We start from the raw sequence: 23,480 nt of genomic DNA on the forward strand, positions 1-23,480 counted from the left end.
ATCTCTCAGAATTTGAGACGGAGAGTCATTATGGAGGAAATGTTTATGAAGCATCGTACTATGGGGAACAAAATCTATCACCTTCACCCGATCTAGCCTATGTATGACTCTGGGCCCAATAGCAATGTAACTGACTCTCAAATGTCCTCTGAAATTCCTTAGCAAGTGCTCAGATGGATCAAACCACTTCCACCATGCATACATACAGACTTAGAACAAGAAAATGAATAACGTCTCTCACAAAACATGTCACAGGCACAAACTGTTAACAAACCACTCTAAAAGCTCATTGTTTTCACACATAAATGAGATTTGTCCTTACCGTTCTAGATGTTGCAGGTGCTGAAGGACTAGTGAGTGATACCATCTCCTGGATAGCTAGACGTAATTTTAATCTGTGGAGTGGATTACTGATTCCAATCTCACGTTGTATTTCAGTGTCTGATAAGGCCGACATAATAGCACCACTTTTTACGTTGGCTCTACAAGCTGCTACATACCATGCCGGCATTCCAACCCAAAGCTGGAAACAGAACACAATCAGGAAAAGGTTTCTGGTAGGAAAATAAATCCTTTATAAATTGATAACTTTAAGCAATTGTAACCTCTGTCATTGAGCTGAACATCCATAGGAGTGTGTTGTACATTGACTACAACTACTTCATCCACTGACTTCAATGGAGACTAAATATAGTGGGTTGTCAAAACCAAAATGTCCACCAATCCCCTACCTTTCTCACCCAGAAACGGAAACAAGACTAACTCCCACATCTCAGTTTGTGGTCGGCAAATCTTGTTTCTACTTGTCTGACTTTTCCTCTTGTAAACTCATCAGCCCCCAATCCATTTATAAAATTTCTGTGTTGACATTTACAATGGAAATTTCCTTTGGTTTGATGCTATTTTCTCTCAGCCACCCTAGGGAATAATGACCTAAAATGCATTCTCAAAGTTTGTTGGAAACAGTCAATTGTAACTGTCTAAAGTGAGCTGGCTACGTAATGTGAAACAAGAATAAAAGATGACAGAATATGACTATCAAATAGCTGGTTCAAAGAACCAAGTCAGAAACATTAGACCTTCTGCCCTATCAATTCTAGAGATTACAAGTTGTATTTCTATCCTCTTGCCAGGAGTGGCACTGCAGTATATCGGGCAAAAGTGAGGGCTGCAGATGCTGGAGTTCAGAGTCGGCAGTGTGGTGCTGGAAAAACACAGCAGGTCAGGCAGCATCCAAGGAGCAGGCAGTATATCGGGCAAAAGTGAGGGCTGCAGATGCTGGAGTTCAGAGTCGGCAGTGTGGTGCTGGAAAAACAGCAGGTCAGGCATCATCCAAGGAGCAGGAAAATCGACATTTCAGGAACGATGCTGGGAATCTCCAGGGTGGAGAGATAAATGGGAGAGGGGTGGGGCTGGGGAGGAAGGTAGCTGAGAGTGCAATAGGTCGATGGAGGTGGGGAGGAAAGGGGAGGGTGGAATGGATATGTGAGAAGGAAGATGGACAGGTCATGAGGGCGGTGCTGAGTTGGAAGATTGCAACTGGGATAAGGTGGGGGGAGGGGAAAGGAGGAAACTGGTGAAATCCACATTGATGCCATGGGGTTGGAGGGTCCCAAGGTGGAAGATGAGTTATCCTTCCTCCAGGTTTCGGGTGGATAAGGGACTGACGAAGGAGACTGCCCAGGACCTGCATGCCCTCGGCAGAATGAGAGGGGGAGTTGAAGTATTCAGCTACAGGTCACTGGGGTTTGTTGGTATGGCCGTCCTGGGGATGTTCCCTGAAGCGCTCTGTGAGTAGGCACATTGTCTCCCTATGCACCGGAAGCAACACATGCAGTAAATTACATGTGTGGACGTGCAAGTGAAACTTTGATGGATGTGGAAGGCCCCTTTGGGGCCTTGGACGGAAGGTGACGGGGGAAAATGTGGGCGCAGGTTTTGCAATTCCTGAGGTGGCAGGGGAAGGTGGGTTGTTGGGCAGGCATGGACCTGATGAGGTAGGGAGGGAATGGCCTTTATGGAAAGCGGATAGGGTTGGGGAGGGAAGTATCTCTCTGGTGGTGGGGTCCGTTTGTAGGTGGCAGAAATAGCATAGGATGATGCAATGTATCCAGAGGTTGGTGGGGTGAAAGGTGAGGACTGGGGGTTCTGTCCTTGTTGCTGTTGGAGGGGTGGGGTTCGAGGGCAGAGGTGCAGGAAGTGGATGAGATGCATTGGAAGGCATCATCAAACACATGGGAGGGGAAATTGTGGTCTTTAAAGGAGGCGGCCATCTAGAGTGTTCTGTGGTGGAACTGGTCCTCCCTGGGAGCAGATGTGGCGGAGGCGGAGGAATTGGGAATAAGGGACAGCATTTTTACAGAAGGCAGGGTGGGAGGAGGTGAAACCCAGGTAGCTGTGGGAGTCTGTGGGTTTATAGAAGATGTTCGTATTGAGTCATCATTGATGGAGATAGAGAGATCCAGGGAGGGGAGGGATGTGGTCCAGGTGAATTTAAGGTCGGGGTGGAATGTGTTGGTGAAGTTGATGAACTGTTTAATCTCCTCGCGGGAGCACAAGGTGGTGTCGATGCAGTCATCAATGTAGTGGAGGAAGAGGTGGGGAGTGGTACTGGTGTAACTGCGGAAGATGGATTGTTCTACGTAGCCGACAAAGAGATAGGCATAGCTGGGGCCCATGCCGGTACCCATGTTTACCCCTTTCATCTGGAAGAAGTGGGAGGATTAGAGTGCCAATGGAAGGGTACCAGTAAGGACATCAGGAGAGAAAGAAAGAGGGCTTGGAGGCCCTGGTCATGGTGGATAGAGGTGTATTGGGACGAGATGTCCATGGTGCAGATGAGGGGTTGGGGGTCAGGGAAGTGAAAGTCTTGGAGAAGGTGGAGGGCAAGGGTGGAGGGAATGCGTGGAGGGCATGGGTGGTGTCCAGGGAGGTATGTGGGGAGTTCCTGGACAGGAGCGGGGGAATTGGGTTAGACTAGATTCCCTATAGTATGGAAACAGGTCCTTCGGTCCAACAAGTCCACAGCAACCTTTCGAAGAGTAACCCACCCAGACCCATTCCCCTACATTTACCCCTGACTGATGTACCTAACACTACGGACAATTTGGCATGGCCAATCCACCTAAACTGCACATCTTTGGATCGTGGGAAGAAATCGGATCACCCAGAGGAAACCCACACAGACACAGGGAGAATGTGCAAACACCACATAGACAGTCACCCGAGGTGGAATCAAACTCAGGTCACTGGAGCGGAGAGGCAGCAATGTTAACCACCGAGCCACCGTGCCACCCATGAATAGGACAGGAAAGAGGTATGTGGAGATAAATTTGGTGGGGCAGGAGCAGGCTGAGACGATGGGTCAGCCAGGGTCGTCAGGCTTGTGGATCTTAGGCAGGAGGTAGAATTGGGCGGTGCGGGGTTCCTGAACTACGAGGTTGGGAAGCTGTGGGTGGGAGATCCCCTGATGGGAGATGGTGGTATGGTGATGGCAGGTGAAGTCGTGGTCAAGGGGGCGGTAGGAGGAGGTGTCTTCATCTTGGTGCATGGCTTCAGTGGTTTAAGAGGTCAGTGCACCAAATTCCTACCGCCCCCCGGCCTTGTCTGCTAGCTTGATGGCGAGGTTGGGGTTGGAGCAGAGGGAGTGGAGGGCTGCACGTTGTGAGGGTGAGAGGTTGGAATGGGTGAAGGGGGTGGACAGGTTGAGGCGGTCAATGTCCCAGCAGAAGTTGGAACTAAAAAGGTCAATGGCAGGTAACACTAAGTACACCAGTTTGGCATCAGCGTGTACAGAACTAAATATTGACAATGATCCATCCAAACCCCTCCTCAGTATCTTCCCTAGGTTTTTTATTTAATAATAAATCATCATAAGTCATCAGCACAAAAACAGACCCTTCAATCCAACCAGTCCAAACTGAACATAATCCCAAACTAACCAAGTCTCAATTTGGAGATGCCAGCGTTGGTCTGGGGTGTACAAAGTTAAAAATCACACAACACCAGGTTATAGTCCAACAGGTTTAATAGGAAGCACTAGCTTTCAGAGTGCTGCTCCTTCACTAGCTCCAAAAACTAGTGCTTCCAATTAATCCTGTTGGACTATAACCTGGTGTTGTGAGATTTTTATCTTTAAACTAGTCCCACCTGTCTTGCTCCTGGCTCCTATCTCTACAAACCTTTCCTGTTCACGTACTTATCCAAATGTCTTTTCAATGTTGTAATTGCGCCCACATCCACCTCTTCCTCAGGAAGTTCATTTCATACGCAAACAACCCCGTGTAAAAAAATGTCCATGTCTTTTTAAAATCTCTCTCCCCTCACCTTAAACATGCAACCCTTAGTCTCAAAAGTCCCCATCCTAGGGAGACTACACCTGTAATCAGGTTACAGAAAATTAAACTTACAAGTGCATAACTTCAAAATGGAGATTGTTTTTGTCTGTACAACCTGACCCTATTACACCTATCCTCTCATTTCATTGCACCTGAAGACTGTGCTTCGTTTATCTGCTACAAGACTGACCAGTGATAACAGCATTCTTCTCAAATAATTCAAACTGCATTATCCTTTAATTTAAAATCTGCAATCTCACCTCCAACCACACAACGACTGTGGGCCCATCCCAGAGTGCAAACGGGAGACCTTGTCTTCGTGCTTCTTCCAACAACTCGGTCCTAAAATACAAGTCTCATTAACAGATTGGATTCATTTCAAATCCGTACAGCAATTTCATTCAGTAAAAAGCACCATTATTAATCTTCACTTCAGCCATTCAGTCAAAATGAAGTCTTACAGTTTTAAAATAACTGGAGTATGAAGAGTTTTAAAGAGGCAGTTAGTCCATGCAGATCAAGATGGTTAGACCAATTAAAAGGTTGCAGCATGAAATATTCATAGGAAAGCATAAGCAAACTGTTTTTTGTTAAAAAGCTAATGATCAGTTAGGAAAAATGAAAACTCATTCCTTCAAGCAGGAACTGTTGGTTAAGTGAAGCTTCACACAGAAAAGTACCATTTTTCTTCAAACAACCATATACTAAATGGGATTGCCATTTCCAGAGAGTTCCAGTTATTAAAGTAATGAAGAAGTCCTAACGTAGTTCCACACTCCTGAAACTTCACCTTGTGTTTGCACGGTGCTGTCCATTGGAAAACATCAGTGCTTTAAGAGTGGTGGGGGCAAGAAACAAAAGTTGGAATGCTGAGCAGTAACTGAGGAGGACTAGGTGTAGAGCTGCACACAAATTGGAAAATGAATGTTTGTTTATTGGAGGCATTTGAAAGCAGAAACTCAGACTCCGAGGTGGCCAGGTTTCTGACGACATTGTAAAGGGCAAACAGATGCTGGATGGAAGGTGTTATAGACCAGTCCAGATACACCCCCTCAAAATATTTTAAGAAGGTAACCAATACCCTAACTTATTCTTATTATAAAGGCAAGTGTAAAGTGCCGTGTTCCAGATGCAAATCTACTGGTCAAACTACTTGACGTTAAGCAAAACAGAATTTATTCAAACACTTTAATTAAAATACAACAAAAGAACTTAGAATAACCTAACTCTATTAGAAAACTTAAAATACATACAGTAACTATTACTAATTAACTGCTTCAATATAGTAACATCCCATGAACACATTCAGAGGCAAAAAGGCAAATTCAGAAGGGCAGATTTTGTCTCACATGCAATCCAGCAGCCAACGAAGAGACCCCCCCCCCACCCCAGCCCAAGTTTTGGCTGTAATTGAGGGGGGGAAAAAATAGCTCTTACTTCTTCAAGACCACAACAGCAACTGCTGAAAGCTAACTACAAATCCTTGATCTGTGAGAGCTTGACGACACCCACTCAGGCTGCTCCTATTGTTCTAACTTTAAAGAAAAATTTAAGGTCTCACAAATTGTTTATCTTCTCATAGACCACATAGTACCTGTTCCCCCAATCTCTCTCTCTCTCTCTCTCAAAGAAATCAGGGCAAAACACACCTCTTAAAGCCATAGCATCATCACAAAGGGTTATCTGCAATGAAGCTGAAAAGACAAGGAACAAATGATAATCCAGTCAGATCAGGACACGCTGGGCAGAAGATTATGGTTATAGATTTTAGACATTAGATAAGACAAAGTTATGAAGTAATGTGAAAAGGATTTTGGAGGAAATACTAAAGTACTTTGGAGCAAGGGATCCTAATGGCATTAAGATGACAGGAAGTTATTCTGTTCACTGCAGACATGTACATTGACTGGATATGTTTGGGGAGGGCAAATGATGTGACAAGCTCACAAGAATACCATGTGAGAAACTGATCCTCAACATTAAATCTAGGTGAGACAGAATTTCATAAATAGTAAAGGCTGAGATCTGTAATATTCTACTGGTGAAGGACAGTAACCTTGGGGATAGGATGGCATTGAAAACTCAGCTAAGTTTCCAAACAGACCACATTCGTGTGATGCTTATTTTCACTGGCAAGCAAGACCAGAGTCATAAAAATGGTCACTAGCAAGTCCAACAAAAGCTTCTTCACCTGGAGTGTTGCTAGAATACTTTCACAATGAGAAGTCAACAGCATAGATTAACTGAAAATGAAGCTGGATAAATATACAAGGGATACATTGACAGGGTTTTGTGAAGAGAGAGGAGATTTGTGTGGAGCATAAAAAGTGGAATGGGCCTTATGGGTCCAACACTGAATTCTCCAATTTCAGATTACCCCACTTCCCATCACCCGTCTCCCTTCCCAGCCCCTCCCCCCTCCCTTCCATCCTTCTCGTTGGCATTCTGGATCAATGGTGCTGGAAGAGCACAGCAATTCAGGCAGCATCGAGGAGCTTCAGCAAAATCGACGTTTCGGGCAAAAGCCCTTCATCAGAATAAAAGGGCTTTTGCCCGAAACGTCGATTTTGCTGAAGCTCCTTGATGCTGCCTGAATTGCAGTGCTCTTCCAGCACCATTGATCCAGAATCTGGTTTCCAGCATCTGCAGTCATTGTTTTTACCTCTTCCTTCTAGCAACCTACCAGAATCATTCCTCACATCAATCAGCCAGGTCACATCCTCTATCTGTGTTCACCTATCCCGACCTCACCACCTTGTACCCCCTTTACCTGAAGCTCCCCTTACACCACCCCCAGACCTGAAGAAGGGTTACATCCAAAACATTGACTTCTCCACCTCCTGACGCTGTGTGGCTTGCTGTGTTCTTCCAGGGTTGATCCGATTCAACATCAAATGTCCAAGCAACACCAGTCAGCAAGTGTTAGGTGAAGGGATAAATGTAGGGAAATGGGTCTGGGTGGGTTGCGCCTTGGCGGGTTGGTGTGGACTTGTCGGGGCCGAAGGGCCTGTTTCCACACTGTAAGTAATCTAATCTTAAAATAAAGGTGGTATTATAGGATAGGGCTCTTAAGATTATTACTTGAAGCTACAAAGTTGTAAAGCTAAAATTGTAATAGCTGGAGCAGCTCACCAGGCCTGGCAGCATCTGTGGAGAGAAAGTTAATGTTTCAGGTCCTGTGACCCTTAGTGTCATCACAGTAGAAACACTAACTCTTGCTCTTTCTCTACAGATGCTGCCAGGCCTGGTGAGTTGTTCCAGCAATTTCTGTTTTTGCTTCAGATCTTCAGCAGCCACAGTTTTTTTGTTTTATTAAAGCTGTCCACTTTTGAAACCGTGCATTTCTAACAAAAGATCCCTCTTATATACAAACTGGAACTCAATGGAAATGTTCACATTCTGCATTCAACACATTCCAGAGAGAAACAAACTTCCCATTGGCATCAGAGATTGAAATAGAAGTACAGAGCAAACCCACGCATTCATGAAAGTTAATGATAAATGAACTTACCCTGATTTACTACTAAGGTCATGGAGTGAATAACAACATAAGGAGGGAAAGAAATGAAGAGAAAAAAACTGTGTAAAGCACTAATTTTAAATGAAAAGTAAAATGACATGAGAAAGGAATGGATGATGGGGGTTGTGGGTAGGAGGGGGCATTGGGAGAAGCCAGATTTTCTTCTTGATTCACACATTGTTCAAAAGACACTGTCTTTTAAACACTGCCTTCTGTGCTGTATGAACTATTTATAATATCACTGCATTTAAAAAAAAAGTAATTTGATGTATTGGAGACAAAATACCCATGCATTTTGTACTATTTCAGATAAAACGTTTTGAAAAAAACTTACTTCTTTTTCAACTTTCTATCTTTTTCTGCTTGGCCAAGTTTACTGAGTCCTAAGGTATCCTGAGGACAGGTTTCCATATCAGGTATGCCAGCTATAAAGTTTAAAGTTAAATCATTATGCTGTTCATGGAACTTAGGTTATCTAACTTAATTTCTGCCAAATATTGTGAATTGAATTTCGAATGGTATTTCATACACTCTGAACATAAAAGATCAAGAATATATTAATAATTTCAAAGGATTTCATCAAGTAGTTACACAATAGCTAGATACAAGTAGTTCAGGAGATACAAGTAGTTCACGGGGAGCAGAATTGGGAAACACAACATGAGCATTCATCAAGGGAGGGAGCCTGAAGATCACAAGATTGCGTTGAGATCCAATATGTTTAAAGGAAGTACGTACACTCATGTTATTTTAAAACAAATTTAGTGATTGCTCATTTTTAGAAGCCAATCTCTCGATATAAGGTTCCAAATGAATTACAGATCTACAGAATGCAAAATAAACTTTACATATAGCAATTAAAAGTGATTAACATCCAATTTGAATGATTAATTTTCTAAGTCCTACCTATTATCTAAAAACATCCAATTCATTTTCAGACATTAACACCTTCATCACAATGAAAATTCCATGCACCTTACTTCAAAATCACACAATTACAACTTACTTCTTCAAAAGCAACATTCTAATACTGACATGCAAACACTCATTATTATATCGTGCTGACAAATGGTATTTAAGTATTGCAGCACATTAGGTAACAAAATACTTCCCAACATTATATTCAATAGTTGCACAAGCTTAGAAACCAATGAAAGCCATGCTAATTTAGTTGCCCCAACAATGAGCAGGAAAAGTCACATGAATCACGAGTGCTGAAAGCCTGGTCCATCACCATTTTCCAGGAGGCAAAGTTGAAACAGGTAAAAATGGGTTTCACATTTTGATACTGACAAAACAAGACATCACATTTCTGAAGTACGTACAGAACTTTGATTATCTAAACGACATGGGAGGGCAATATGATGTTTGCCCGAAACGTCGATTCTCCTGTTCCCTGGATGCTGCCTGACCTGCTGCGCTTTTCCAGCAACACATTTTCAGCTCAATATGATGTTTGGCTAATCGAATTCCAGATAAACGAATGCCAGATAATAGGTTAGCCGAGCATCGGGACCTTGCAACCTTGCCGGATAATTCAACAACAGGATAATCAAGGTTTCTCTCGATACAAAATTTGAACTCAACTTTTCTTTTGTAGGATGTACAAAAGCAATCCTATGTTTCTCTTAAATACAACTTGTACCACTTGCCTCATCAGGAATCAGGATGTTTTATGCCCGGACCACTGATTCTCCTGCTCCTCAGATGCTGCCTGACCTGCTGTGCTTTTCCAGTGCCACACTTTTCAACTCTGATCTCCAACATCTGCAGGCCTCACTTTCTCCTATTTTCCTTATGTTTGGTAAGTCATAAACATCGCTTCTCTCTAGCGCTGCAACATTACCATTGTCATCTCTCCTGCACTGTTACTGGAATTGTTTTCCTTGCATTCTCTCCTTGTGAAGGTCAATTTGTCACAATGCTCTCCTGGTCTTTCTTCACACAAGGTGCGTATCTTTCAGAGCCCCACTGTCAGAATTCTCACCAGTCCAAAGCTTGTTTCCTTGCTGAACTCCAACATTAACTATAAAATCCTTATTTTCCAAATGTCTCCACAGCCTTGGTCTGTCCACCTGAGTGACACCCTTGGATGTTATACGCTCAATCCTCGTTATCTGATTATTTACCACCCAGAGGTCCATATACTCGCAAAGTTGGCCCCAGACCGGTTTTTTTTTGCCCATTGACTCGTTAGGTCTGATCACCTGGTCCTTAGGAGATTTACATTGTCATGGCATCTGCGTTTTTTGTTATCTGCAGGTGTTCTGTGCCCCTATTCACCATGGATAATGAGGATTTGGTATATCCCTGTTTACACACTTCATACTTCTCTTTTAGTGACCACATTCCCTGTTTTCTAGATCAAAATCATCTCTTACATCTGCTTTCAAAAATCCAAAAATGATTTTTCAATTCCACCCATCAGTCTGGCACTCGCAAGCATTTACCAACTTTGATTCAAAGCAGAGTTGACGTTAATAGCAATCTACTATGCATTTCAAATAAAATACTGCAACAGTTTAGTCTATCAAATTGATAAAAGCGGCAGATTATAGATTTACTCCAAAATGCTGCATTTGAACCTGTAGAGCACATTTGGGAATTAAACCAATTTATCATGAATTATCTAAAATTGCAGAGTAGGACTATCATTTCTTAACATTTTTGCTTTTAAAGTGGGGATAAATATCGTATGACTATTTTAAAAAGATCTCATCTCGGTAAAACCAGATGTTGAACTGCCATGCAATGAATATCCATAGTTATACACACAGATTTCAAAATTAACTACTCCACATGGTGACTTTTAACATCTTTCATATCTAGTCTATAACCAACATGCACTCAAAATTAAATAGAAAAAAAAGCAATCCGAAAAAACCAAATCAAACCAAAATATGAATTAAAAACACTGGTGCACCTGAACTTGGAAACGTAGCAAGGAAAGTGGGCTAAGATTGATGGACAGTCACTTGGTAAATGTGAAACGAGAAGATAGAAAGTGTAAATTATGTGAATTTTAGGGAAAAGTCTCACGGGACGAGAGATACACAGGAATTCAAAGCAAATCAGAAGAACAAAGTATACGTTTAATGACAAAAAGTTGATAATTATTCCAAAGTTTACTAATTGACTTCCAAACCAACCTTGCCCTGTGGGATCTTTGCTGGGCTGCCCAAGCCGACCTTTCTCTTTCTTACCAAACAGGCGCCCAAAAGATGACTTTATGCTTTTCTTTTTGGGAGCTTTGTGAAGAGAATCTTGACTGCTGTTGCTGCTACTGGGATTGCTGACTTGGCCATCCTGTGACCCAGTTGAACTGTGGATCCGTATTGTATGTTCACAAGCATTTTTAAGTAAGGAAAGCAAAAACAAAGAATTAGTGTCTGCAGCATTATATTTATGTGCACACACAAAAAAAATCAACATTCTAAACCATACCAATATAAAAAACAGAATCATATCTAAAGCAGCCCAGATCCAAAAATGGCAGCCCATGAGAAATTTAAAACTAATTTCAATCAAGACAGACAACTCTGTATTCTTCAAAATTCAAGAGTTTCTAAAGTCCACTTAGTGGCATTTTATCAAAAGGGCATCTCATGGAGGAAGTTGAAGAATCATGAGGGATATAGATAAAATGAATGGCAGGTGTGGAGGATTTCAAGACTGGGGGCATATTTTTAAGGTGACAGGAGAAGAATTTAAAAAAAATACGAGGGCCAATTATTTTACATGTGTGGAATAAGCTTCCAGAGGAAGTGGTGAATATGGGTACAGTTACAATATTTAAAAGACATTAAGTACGTACATGAATAAGAAATATTTGGAGGGATAGAGGCCAAGCGTTCGTTAAGGTTCCCCACAGTAGGCTATTGTACAAAATGCGGAGGAACGATATTGTGGGATATATAGCAGTTTGGATCAGTAATTGACTTGCTGAAAGAAGATAGAGGGTGGTGGTTGATGGGAAATGTTCATCCTGGAGTCCAGTTACCAGTGGTGTACCGCAAGGGTTGGTGTTGGGTCCACTGCTGTTCGTCATTTTTATAAATGACCTGGATGAGGGCGTAGAAGGATGGGTTAGTAAATTTGCAGACGACACTAAGGTCGGTGGAGCTGTGGATAGTGACAAAGGAATGTTGTATGTTACAGAGAGACATAGATAAGCTGCAGAGCTGGGCTGAGAGGTGGCAAATGGAGTATAATGCGGTCAAGTGTGAGGTGATTCACTTTAGTCGGAGTAACCGGAATGCAAAGTACTGGGCTAATGTCAAGATTCTTGGTAGTGTAGATGAGCAAAGAGATCTCGGTGTCCAGGTACACAGATCCTTTAAAGTTGCCACCCAGGTTGACAGGGTTGCTAAGAAGGCATACAGTGTTTTAGCTTTTATTAATAGACGGATCGAGTTCCGGAACCATGAGGTTATGCTACAGCTGTACAAAACTCTGGTATGGCCGCATTTGGAGTACTGTGTACAGTTCTGGTCACTGCATTATAAGGATGTGGAAGCTTTGGAAAGGGTGCAGAGGAGATTTACCAGGATGTTGCCTAGTATGGAGGGAAGGTCTTACAAGGAAAGGCTGAGGGACTTGAGGCTGTTTTCATTAGAGAGAAGAAGGTTGAGAGGTGACTTAATAGAGACATATAAGATAATCAGAGGGTTAGATAGGGTGGACAGGGAGAGCCTTTTTCCAAGTATGATGATGGTGAGCACGAGGGGTCATAGCTTTAAATTGAGGGGTGATAGATATAGGACATATGTCAGAGGTAGTTTCTTTACACAGACAGTAGTAAGGGTATGGAATGCTTTGCTGCAACGGTAGTAGATTCGCCAACTTTAAGTCCACTTAAGTCGTCATTGGACAAGCATATGGACGTACATGGAATAGTGTAGGTTAGATGGGCTTCAGATTGGTATGACAGATTGGCGCAACATCGAGGGCCGAAGGGCCTGTACTGCGCTGTAATGTTCTATGTTAAGCACAGGCAGGTGGGACTAGATTAGTTTGGAATTATAGTTGGCATGGACTAATTGGACCAAAATGTATGTTTCCATGCTGAATGAGTGTATGACTCAAATCTAACTACAAGTGCACAATCTTTTATCCGAAATGCGCGGCACCAGCTGGTTTTCGGAGTTCAGAATTTTTCAAATTTCAGAATAAGTGACAGTTTGATGGTAAAATTTTTAAAAATCTTACTGAACAGCAGACTCACAATGAGTACTATGGGCCCTGAGCCAGAATTGTGGCCTGTCAGTGCTGGGCCGCTCCTACCCCAAGTCACATCTGAGTGACATGCATCAGGTGGGTGTGGAGTTGGGTTGATTGTGTGCACACCAAACAACTTTGTTAATGAGAAAAAAAGTCACAAAAAACATTCGGATTTTGGAAAAAGAGTTGTCTACCTGTACCGCCAAACACATTAAGCCTTCAGTAAACATTGTCAGCATTGAAATTGTGCTCAAAACACAGTTTTGTTCTTAGAGTCAAAACACACTTCTGGTCATTCTCTAAGACAAATCACTCCTTCGATTTTAAATAGTTAATAATGTGAACTGGACATAATTCTGAACTGGCGAGTTTATTGGAACAAAACAATGAATTTGCCACAACATGCATTATTTACAACTGAACATGAACTTCTAAGTTAAAATGATAAATGTTTTAATTTCATTTATGTCAAAAGTTTTAAAATTAGTTTTAACTGACATCTCCATGCTGTTCTAACCAATTTTCATAAAAATTTAAAATCAATAGTGCAGCGTTTAAATATGATCTATTGAGATGCCACATTTTGTGTGTGGTTTTATATCAACATTCGATTCAACTCAGTTGGTATCAAGTGCATATCAACAACTCATGAAATCAAAACACTTGTTTTTTGTTGCTAATATGTCACCAACAACCCAATTCCCATACATGACCACAGGTTCATTTACAGCACTGTACTACATTTCTGTAAAATTCACTTTTGACAAAGCAGTAACGATAGCTGCATTATCTATAACCATTTTAAAAATGGCTTTACCTTCTTATGTCCCGAATATCCTCCTGACTGACTGTGAGAGAGGCACCTTGGTTCAACCTCTCCAATCGAATGGACCTTGGTGTGGAAGGTGGGGAGGTTTCACACTTTATTGTCGTTTTGTCTTCTCGAGTATCCTCCTTCGCCAGCTGTGATTATAGATAAGTTGTAAATGGGTCAGCAAAAATAACATTCATTAAATATGATTTGAATTTATGAAAAAGCTAACACTATTACATAAACAAAACATTGAGTCAGATCCACATGGGTTTCACAAGCACGATACAATTTACATCAACATACAACATACACTGGTACAGAATTACCATGGCATAGGAGGTTGGTCTAACTCTTTACAGAAGAGTAAATATTGAAAAACCAAAATTTTAACTTGGACTTTTTAAAAATCATGCAGTAACGCTCATCACATAAGATTTATGTCCTTGCAAGAATCTAAACAAAATCCCAAAAATCAGAACATTTCACAGTGCCAAGCAAAGCATTTGTAATATTAGGAAATGCAAATGAGAAAAACAAGCATCAATTTTTCTTTGTATTGTGGAAATATTGTTTAACATTCTGAAATTCTGGATTTTATTTAGACTTTGATGAAGAATACTACATAGGCTAGGAGTGTGAATTTAAAAGTTGGACTTTGCTTTCTTTTGACAATTTATCTCCAATTTACAACTCTGCAAGGATTCACAACTTCATTGTCAGACTGGAAGTTTTGGTTGATTATTCCCCAGTATGACTTAGGCCTAAAATGAACAGAATAGGGAAAATTAAATTCCACGACCTTAAATTTTATGATAGAGAGAAGCATCACTTGGCTTTGCCACGTTCTCAGTTCAGATACAGTATCAGAATGTTGAGTGCAGTGTGTTCAAATAAATAGATACAAACATTTAAAAAATCTTGTTTTCTGAATAAACCTAAAGCTTAAGTCAGTTAATAAACAGTAAAATTTCTTATTTTACATTGAGAGGATTTTACACAAATATCCTAGATTTGGATAAAGGGAAAGTAAAAGGAATATATGTTGAAACCTCACTTAAATAACACTGGCAGAAGGAAAGGAAGAAGCCACATTACTCAGCAAGGCGATGCTAATTTTTGAAATACTGATTACATAAAATGTCTCATACAACAACCTGATGCCAGGTAATTGAAGTACAATTTTATACATTTACCTTCCTACGATGCTTTCTTAAATCACTAGGCTGACAGACACATGCAAAGAAAAGAGAAAGTCATTAAGAATAAAAAAAGGATTTAGAAGATTATACAAGATGAATGTACATCAGAAATCACAAACAGGAGTAAAAGGGAAGACTGGGTAAATTCTCCATGAACACAGCATAAATTGCATTATTTCAAAAGGTTTTCATTTCATTCGTTGAGACTAAGTGCTTGTAATGTTTGCAGATGTAGTCTTCAAACGAAATGCATGAAATTTATTCATTACAGAAACTATGAGCTACACCTGGTGATTTATACATCTGGGTTACACTTGCTGCGAAGTGGCTAATGGTGAGCATTCAGTCTTGATTCAGCAACCAGCATTGAAATCTGCAGAATAGTACAGACTTCAATAAATAACTGAATTTGTTCTATTTGGCAGGTCTATGCAGAAACATTATGGACTAATTTTCCCCAATATGACAAATGTATACTTTTATTTTGTGTTGGTATGTTGTTTACATTCAGTGGCTTTGTCAACCCGTTTCATCTTTCAACCAATAAATTTGCAATGGCAAGCAGAGTCTGGTCTTGACATTCTAGACTGAGCTACTAAAATATTACAGCTTGATCAACATTTCAAATTTACCGATGAGTTACTATGAACCAATATGGAAACTACATCTTTTGTTTTCCTAAGGATAATGCTTGTATTTTTGCAAATAACTCAAAACCAACATTAGGAAACAAATATTTGCAGGTCATACCAATGCAAAGTATAACTACAGAATGGAAAACTCCACACTGACAAAATGCACCAATTAAACAGAAAAAACTCAAGGATTGCTTTTTTTTTGAATAAGTGTTGAAACTGAATTTATTGGTATAGCTGTGTTAAAAATAAAGTCTGATGAGAAATGGAGCATTGGATAAAAGTGCCGGAAGTAACTAAAACTTTGACAGAGAATAAAACAGGAATGGAAGATGTACTACAATGTAGAAAGAATAAGTAAAAGAAAAATACATCACACCATCAAACTCTGAAAGGGAAATCCATTACAGTATTGCATTAATCAAATAATTTACCCTTAGCTCTGAAAATCATCCAGACACCTCTGACTCTGTGATATGGGCCTCATATCTCAGGAAGGATGTATTGGCCCTGGATCACGTTCAGAGGATGTTCACGAGAATGGTCCCAGGAACAAAAAGCTTAACATAAGAGAAACTTTTGAGGAGTGTGGGTCTATACTCGATCGAATTTAGAAGTTGGAGGTGGTGGTGGGGGATCCAATTGAAACTTGCAGAATACTGAATGGCCTGGACAGAGTGGATTTTGGGAGAACGTTTACATTGGAAGGAGAGACTAGGAGCCAAAGGAAGGAGAGAACAAAGAGAAGGAGAAACTTCTTCTGCCAGAGAGTGGTGAATCTATGGAATTCGATGTCACAGAAGGCTGTGTAAGGTCAGGTCATTGAGTGCATTTAAGATGGAGATAAGAAGTTCTTCCTTGTCAAGGGAATCAAGGGTTAAGGGAGAAAGCAAGAGAACAGGGTTGAGAAATTTATCAGCCATGATTGAATGGCGGAGCAGACTCAATGGGCTGAATGGCCTAACTTTTGCTCCTATCTCTTACAGTCTCATAACCACATAGTTGCTAAATCATCACCTAGTCAATTCTTGAGGTAACTTCTCATTGGAAAACAACCTTGCAGCAAAAGCGGCAAAGCTCAACTTCACTTACTGAACACAGAATGATAATGACACTGGATTAGTAAACCACGGACTCAAGCTCAAGCTATAGGGACACAGGTTCAAAACGCATCATGACACCAGGTGCAATTTCAAGTTTAATTTCTAATGTCTACAATAAAAAGCTGGTTTCAGTAATGATGACCAAGAAGCCAAAGAAACCACCACAAAAATTATTCCTGATTCACTGAGAGACATTGGAGGAAATGCTTACATGTGAATCATGGCCCACAGCAATGCGCTGGACTCTTAATTGTCCTTTGAAATGGCCTAGCAAGCCACAAAGCTCAAAGACAAACAAATGCTGGAACAAAATCAGAAACTGCTGGTCTAGGACAGATTACACAATTCACATTTTCTGAGATGCTTTCTGGCCCACATATATTGATACTCAGCATAACTATAGGAGGTATAGAGATGTACAGCATGGAAACAGACCCTTGGGTCCAACTAGCCCATGCTGACCAGATATCCCAACCCAATCTAGTTCCAGCTGCCAGCACCCGGCCCATATCCCTTCAAATCCGGCCCATATCCCTTCCTATTCATACACCCATCCAGATGCCTTTAAAATGTTGCAATTGTACCAGCTTCCACCACTTCATCTGGCAGCTCATTTCATACACATGGTTAGTAAGTTTGCAGATGACACCAAAATTTGTGGTGTAAAGTGGATAGTGAAGGAGGTTACCTCAAGAGTTTAACACAACCTTGATCAAATGGGCCAAGGAGTGGTAGGTGAAGTATAATTTAGATAAACCTGAGGTGCTGCATTTTGATAAGGCAAAACCGGGCAGAACTTGTACAGTTAAATGGTACAGCCCTGGAGAGTGCTGCCGAACGAAGTTCCTTAGTTCCTTGAAAGCGGAGTTACAGTAGATAGGATAGTGAAGGCAGCGTTTGGTATCCTTTCCTTTATTGGTCAGTGCATTAAAGTGCAAAGAGGAGTTGGGAGGTCATGTTGCGGCTGTACAAGGTATTGTTTAGGTCACTTTTGGAATACCATATTCAATTATGGTCTCCCTACTATAGGGAGGGTGTTTTGAAACTTGAAAGGGTTCAGAAAAGATTTACAAGGATGTTGCTAGGGTAGGAGGATTTGAGCAGTAGGGAGAGGCTGAATAGGCGGAGGCTGTTTTCCCTGGAGCGTTGGAGGCTGAGGGGTGATCTTAGATTAGATTAGGTTAGATTAGTTACAGTATGGAAACAGGTCCTTGGGCCCAATAAGTCCAAACTGACCCTCCAAAGAGCAACCCACCCAGACCCATTCCCCGACATTTACCCCTTCACTGAACAATGCGGGCAATTTAGCATGGCCAATTCACCTAACCTACATATTTTTGGACTGTGGGACGAAACCGGAGCACCCGGAAGAAACCCACGCAGACACGGGGAGAATGTGCAAACTCCACACAGAGAGTCGCCTGAGGCGGGAATTGAACCTGGATCTCTGGCGCTGTGAACTTTATAAAATCATGAGGCGCATGGATAGGGTGTATAACTGGGGTCTTTTCTCCAGGTTAGGGGAGTACAAAACAAGTTGGCATAGATTTGAAATGAGAGGGGAAAGATTTAAAAGGGACCTAAGGGGTAATTATTTTCATACAGAGGGTGGTGCATGTATGGAATGAGTTCTAGAGAAAGTGGTGGAGGCTGGTACCATTACATTTAAAAGACATCTGGATGGGTATATTAAGATGAATATGTGCCAAATGCTGGCAAACGGGACGAGATTAATCTAGGCTATCTGGTCGGCATGGAGGAGTTGGACTGAAGGATCTGTTTCCATGGTATACAGCTCTCTGACTCCATGAACTGAGAGTGAATGGTATGAAACCAATTATCAACATTTCAAAGGCAGAAGGATCAAACTTTGGACATGGACCACATCAAGTATATAATTAAGGGTGACAGAATAGCTCAGTGGCTATCACTGCTGCCTCACAGCAAAAGGCACTCAGGTTCAATTTCAGCCTCAGGTAACTGTCTGTGTGGAGTTTGCACATTCTCCCTGTATCTGCGTGGGTTTCCTCCGGCGCTACAGTTCCCTCCCACATTCCAAAGATGTGCAGGTTAGGTGGACCTGCCATGTTAAATTGTCCTGTAGTCTCCAGGGGTATGCAGACTATGTGGGCTATGGACTGGATGGCTTCTTTCTGCACTGTAGGGAATTTATGGTCTTAGCGAGTTTGGAGAAGATTTGTAGCTCAGGTTTATGATCTAATTATCTGACAGCACATTTCCTTAAGGGGAAATGTAGCATTCTGAATCAGTGGTGATGAGTACAATACAGCTATTGGGTGTGGTATAGAATCCTTAATAAGGTTAATACCAACATTATTCTCTGCAATAAACAACACTGCATTCTTTAATGAACAAAGCACTTGACATAACTACAGTCATACATGAATGATTAAAACAGCAGATATGCACATTATTTAAAGCTGAGCAGTATTCACATTTCCCACTTTGTTGTTTTACAAACAGCAAAACATCCTCAGACCTGGAAAAGAAGTTGGGACAAAATATTAGCTGCTCAGGACACAGCCTCTTCTACAGAATGTATACTAAACGCAGATTAAGTGACTGCTTTCCAGGGGACCTCCACTCGGTTGGCTTGCAGACCTCTAGCTTCCAGTGCTCCACTCCCATTCAGTTTCCTATCAGTTCCAATGAAGGTCGACACAGTTCAAGAGATCTCCTTTAATTAGGCACTTGGCATTCTTGACTAAAGTCAAAGCTCAAAAATCTCAAATCATAACTTGTGTGTGTGTTTTGGATGGAAGCTGCTGGTACTTTTGTTCTGCACTTCCCACTAACATCCTCTCTAAACACATCTTTAGGGTAGAAGTTATGTTTCTCCCTATTCATTCGGCAGCTTGTCTATTTGTAAATAAATTACCTCAAAGGCAAACAGTCAGTAGGGTACAGCCCAAGGAAGAACAAATTCATTTTTGGTGAAGATATACTTTCTGATCCTGAATTTTTTATTTGAAGAATTTGGAAATACTGAGAAATGCAGGTAATTTTTCTATAGCGTCATGGTAGTGTTCTTGTGCAACCCCACATTATAGAAAAATCATTCTTTAGAAACAACATCTAAAATGCTGGCAATGTAATCGTGTTACAGCCAACACACGCTTTAAAAGTTCAGGCTTTAGAAACAATATCCCCAATTAGTCAATCATATTACAGTGAATTCACATTAACAAAACAGACTTTATAGCACAATGATGGTTTTTAAAGAATGCTCTTAATGGATTTGGATGTTGTGGATTTTCTCAACTACTAATAGTGGAATTTGCCACAGCTGTCAAAGCATGACCAGTTTTCAGAATAGATTGCTGGTTGCAGATCAGCCTGAACTTGGAAACTCTTATTTAAGCATTGTTTTCAGCTTTTTAGTTAGACCATCAACCTGGAAGGGCAACGCCTCAAGGAAGAGTGTGCAAGTGAAATTACATTGAACTAACAGCTTGGCAAAGGTATGTTCTCTCCCAAGTGTCCTCTTCACTTGATTGCACGCCTAATGTCCCCTGTTCTGTCTTGCATTACGACCCCTGTTGTCATTAAATCTCTCATTGTCCAATAAATCATACAACTTCCCTTTGTCCATTTCCTCTCCTCACCCTTTTCTCTGCCCTATTGTTTTAAATCTGTTGCATCTCTAATATTTTCAAAGTTTCATGAAACATTAATTTTTCTCCTCTTCACAGATGCGGCCAGACCTGAGAATTTTGTTCTATTTCAAATTTTTATCATCCACAATATTTTGTTTTTGAGACAAGTACCATAGACAGTGACAAGTTGGAGAAGTGAGCAGGTAGGTGGTAGGTGTGGAGAAGTGCGACATGTCACAGTTAGAAACACAAAATAGGCCATTTGGTCCAGAGAGTGGTTTCATCATTTAGCATCATCATAGCTGATCCTTTATCTCAACATCACATACCTACGCTCTCTAGGTACCCCGCGACACCTTTAGCTTCAAGAAGTCTATTTCGTTCAAGTATTCAATCTCTACTATTTTCTGTGGTAGAGAACTTACCATTCACCACGCTCAGCAAAAAAAGTTCTCATGTCAATCTGAAATGGCCTGTATATCCTGAGACCATGATCCTTTGTACTAGATCTCCCAGCCAAATAAAATATCATCTCTGAAGCCATCTGTTCAGCCCAGTCAGAATTTTGTGTATTTCAATAAGATCTGCTCTTGTTCTTCACACTTCAGTGAATATAGGCCCAGTTGACCCAATCTCTCATACTCAAACTTGCCATCCCAGGAATCACTCTGGTAAACGTTTTGTAAGGTTCCTTTATGGCAAGTATATCTTTACTTAAGGATGCTGAAACTACATACAATACTTCAGCAGTTGCCTCACCAAATCCTTGTAAAGGTGTGTTAAGACTTCCTTGTTCCTGTATTCAAACCTTCTTTCTTACTGACTGCTGCTCTAGAGAAGTGGTGTAAAATAAAATGTACTAAAGCAGGAGCAGAGACACTAGAGTATATAAGCACCATAAGTCTGCAAGTCTAAAACAGACAGGACTGATAACGGAGAGATGTTAATAAAACACATTATTCTAGATTTCATTAACAGAAGCACAGAATATGAAAGCAGGGAAGCTACAAATTCATATAGAGCACTAGTGAGGCTTCTGTTGGGCTGCTGTGTCCAGGTCGAGACATCAGGTTATTGGAAAGATGTGAATGCATGAGACTGAATGTAGAAGAGGTTTACGAGAATGGACCCAGGCATGAGAGGCTTCAGTTTGGAGGAAAGTCTGAGAAGTGGGGATTCTTCTTCTTGGAAAGCAGAAAGTTAATGAGATTTGCCAGAAGTTTTCAAAAACATGAGTGGTCTAGACAGAGTAGATGGGGAAAAACTGTTTCCTCTGTGAAAACTTTTTCACACAGTGAGCGATTGTAGTCTGGAATTCACTGCTAAAGATGTGGTGGAGGCAAGATCAACTGAGATATTCAAGAGAGCACTGGACCATTAGTTAAAGAAAAAAACTAAATATAAACCATGAGGGGAAACCATCAAGGATCATAAAACCTGAGAATAAGAGCTTCTTTAAATATATTAAGATGAAGAGAGAGGTCAAAGTGGACATAGGCCTCTTAGAAAATGAACCTGGGAGAGAGAGTTAGGAGGAACAGGGAAATGGCAGAGGAACTAAACATATTTTGCATCAGTCTTCATCTTCTGAGCATCCCATTAATACTAAAGAATACAGGGGAGGAATTAAGTACTGTTACTAACCCTAGAAAACTATATTAGACAAATTAATGGGGCTAAAGGCAGATAAGACCCCTGGCCCTGATAAGACTGTATTCTAAAATCCTCAAAGTAGCTGCTACAGGGCTAGTGAATGTTTTGGTTGTAATTTTCCAAAACGCCTTCTGATTCTGGAAAAGGATGAGATGATTAAAAAACTGCTAATACAACACGCCTATTCAAAAAGGGAGGTAGAAGGTAGGTAATGATAGGCTGATTAACCTAGCATCTATTGGAACCAATCATTGAGAAAGTAATAGCAGTACATTTGAAAAATCATAATCTCATCAAGCAGTCAGCACACCTTCATAAAAGGGAAGTAATGTCTGACTTTCGAAGAAGTTTCAACTAGAGTAGAGGGGAACCAGTATTTGAACTTCCAGAAGGCATTTGACAGGGTCCCACACAAAAAGCTAACCCATGAGATAAGAACTCTTCAGTGTCAATAAATTGGCTTGAATACAGAACTGGCTCATGAGCAGGATGTGGGGATAAAGGGTTCTTTTTCAGGATGGCAAACTGAAACCAGTAATGTTCCACAGGCATCAGTGCTGGGTCTGCAACTGTTTACAATACATGTTCAGCTATTTGAAGGGAAGATATATATTTGAGATGTGAGGGGCTTTCAAAGATAGGTTAACGGTAGTGCAGGATAGGCATGTCCCGTTGAAGGCAAAGGAATAGGAAGGGCAAGATTTGTGAACCGTGGATGACAGGAGAAATTGTACAACTAGCCAAGAGGAAAAGGGAAGTGTATATAAGGTCCAGACAGCTGAGAACAGAATGGGCCCTGGAGGAATATCGGAAGAGTAGGACAAATCATAAACAAGGAATCAAGCGGGCTATAAGGGGTCATGAAATAGCTTTAGCCAGCAGAATTAAGGTCAATCCCAAAGCATTTTATTCTTATATATGAAGAGGGTAACTAGAGAAAGGATTGGTCCACTAAAAGATAATGAAGGAAGGCTGTGTGTTGAACCTGAGAGAATGGGTGAGATTCTGAATGATTACTTTGCATCAGTGTTCACTGAGAGAAACATGATGAATCTTGAGATTAGAGATAGATGTTTGATTAGTCTGGATCACATTGGCATAACTAGGGAAGATGTGTTGGGTAGGCTAGAGATTAAGGTGGACAAATCCCTAGGACTGGATGGGATCTATCCCAGGTTACTGAGGGAGGCGAGAGAGGAAATAGCTGGGGCCCTGACAGATATCTTTGCGGCATCCTTAAACACAGGTGAGGTGCCAGAGGACTGGAAGGTTGCTCATGTTGTCCCCCTGTACAAGAAGGGTAGTAGGTATATTCCGGGTAGCTACAGACCAGTGAGCCTGACGTCGTGGTGGGAAAGTTGCTGGGGAAGGTACCGAGGGAT

At 41.1% G+C, this 23,480-nt stretch overlaps 1 protein-coding gene across 11 annotated transcripts in view; it reads right to left on the bottom strand.

Annotated features, from left to right (window-relative positions):
- LOC122557607 (liprin-alpha-1-like) overlaps nucleotides 1–23,480 on the bottom strand; it is a 237,289-nt gene that overhangs the window by 53,235 nt on the left and 160,574 nt on the right. For 4 of the 11 annotated variants that reach the window (XM_043705331.1, XM_043705327.1, XM_043705325.1 and 1 more), the window contains exons 16-22: nucleotides 15,085–15,114; nucleotides 13,895–14,040; nucleotides 11,007–11,179; nucleotides 8,192–8,282; nucleotides 7,849–7,860; nucleotides 4,598–4,679; nucleotides 323–523 (exon numbers count right to left, since the gene is read on the bottom strand). In XM_043705331.1, the coding sequence (XP_043561266.1) occupies nucleotides 323–523; nucleotides 4,598–4,679; nucleotides 7,849–7,860; nucleotides 8,192–8,282; nucleotides 11,007–11,179; nucleotides 13,895–14,040; nucleotides 15,085–15,114 (735 nt within the window). The remainder of the gene's footprint in view (nucleotides 1–322; nucleotides 524–4,597; nucleotides 4,680–7,848; nucleotides 7,861–8,191; nucleotides 8,283–11,006; nucleotides 11,180–13,894; nucleotides 14,041–15,084; nucleotides 15,115–23,480) is intronic. The other 7 variants (XM_043705336.1, XM_043705328.1, XM_043705334.1 and 4 more) reach the window with 5 other exon arrangements.

Source organism: Chiloscyllium plagiosum, chromosome 16 (assembly GCF_004010195.1).
Source record: "Chiloscyllium plagiosum isolate BGI_BamShark_2017 chromosome 16, ASM401019v2, whole genome shotgun sequence".
Taxonomy (NCBI): domain Eukaryota; kingdom Metazoa; phylum Chordata; class Chondrichthyes; order Orectolobiformes; family Hemiscylliidae; genus Chiloscyllium; species Chiloscyllium plagiosum.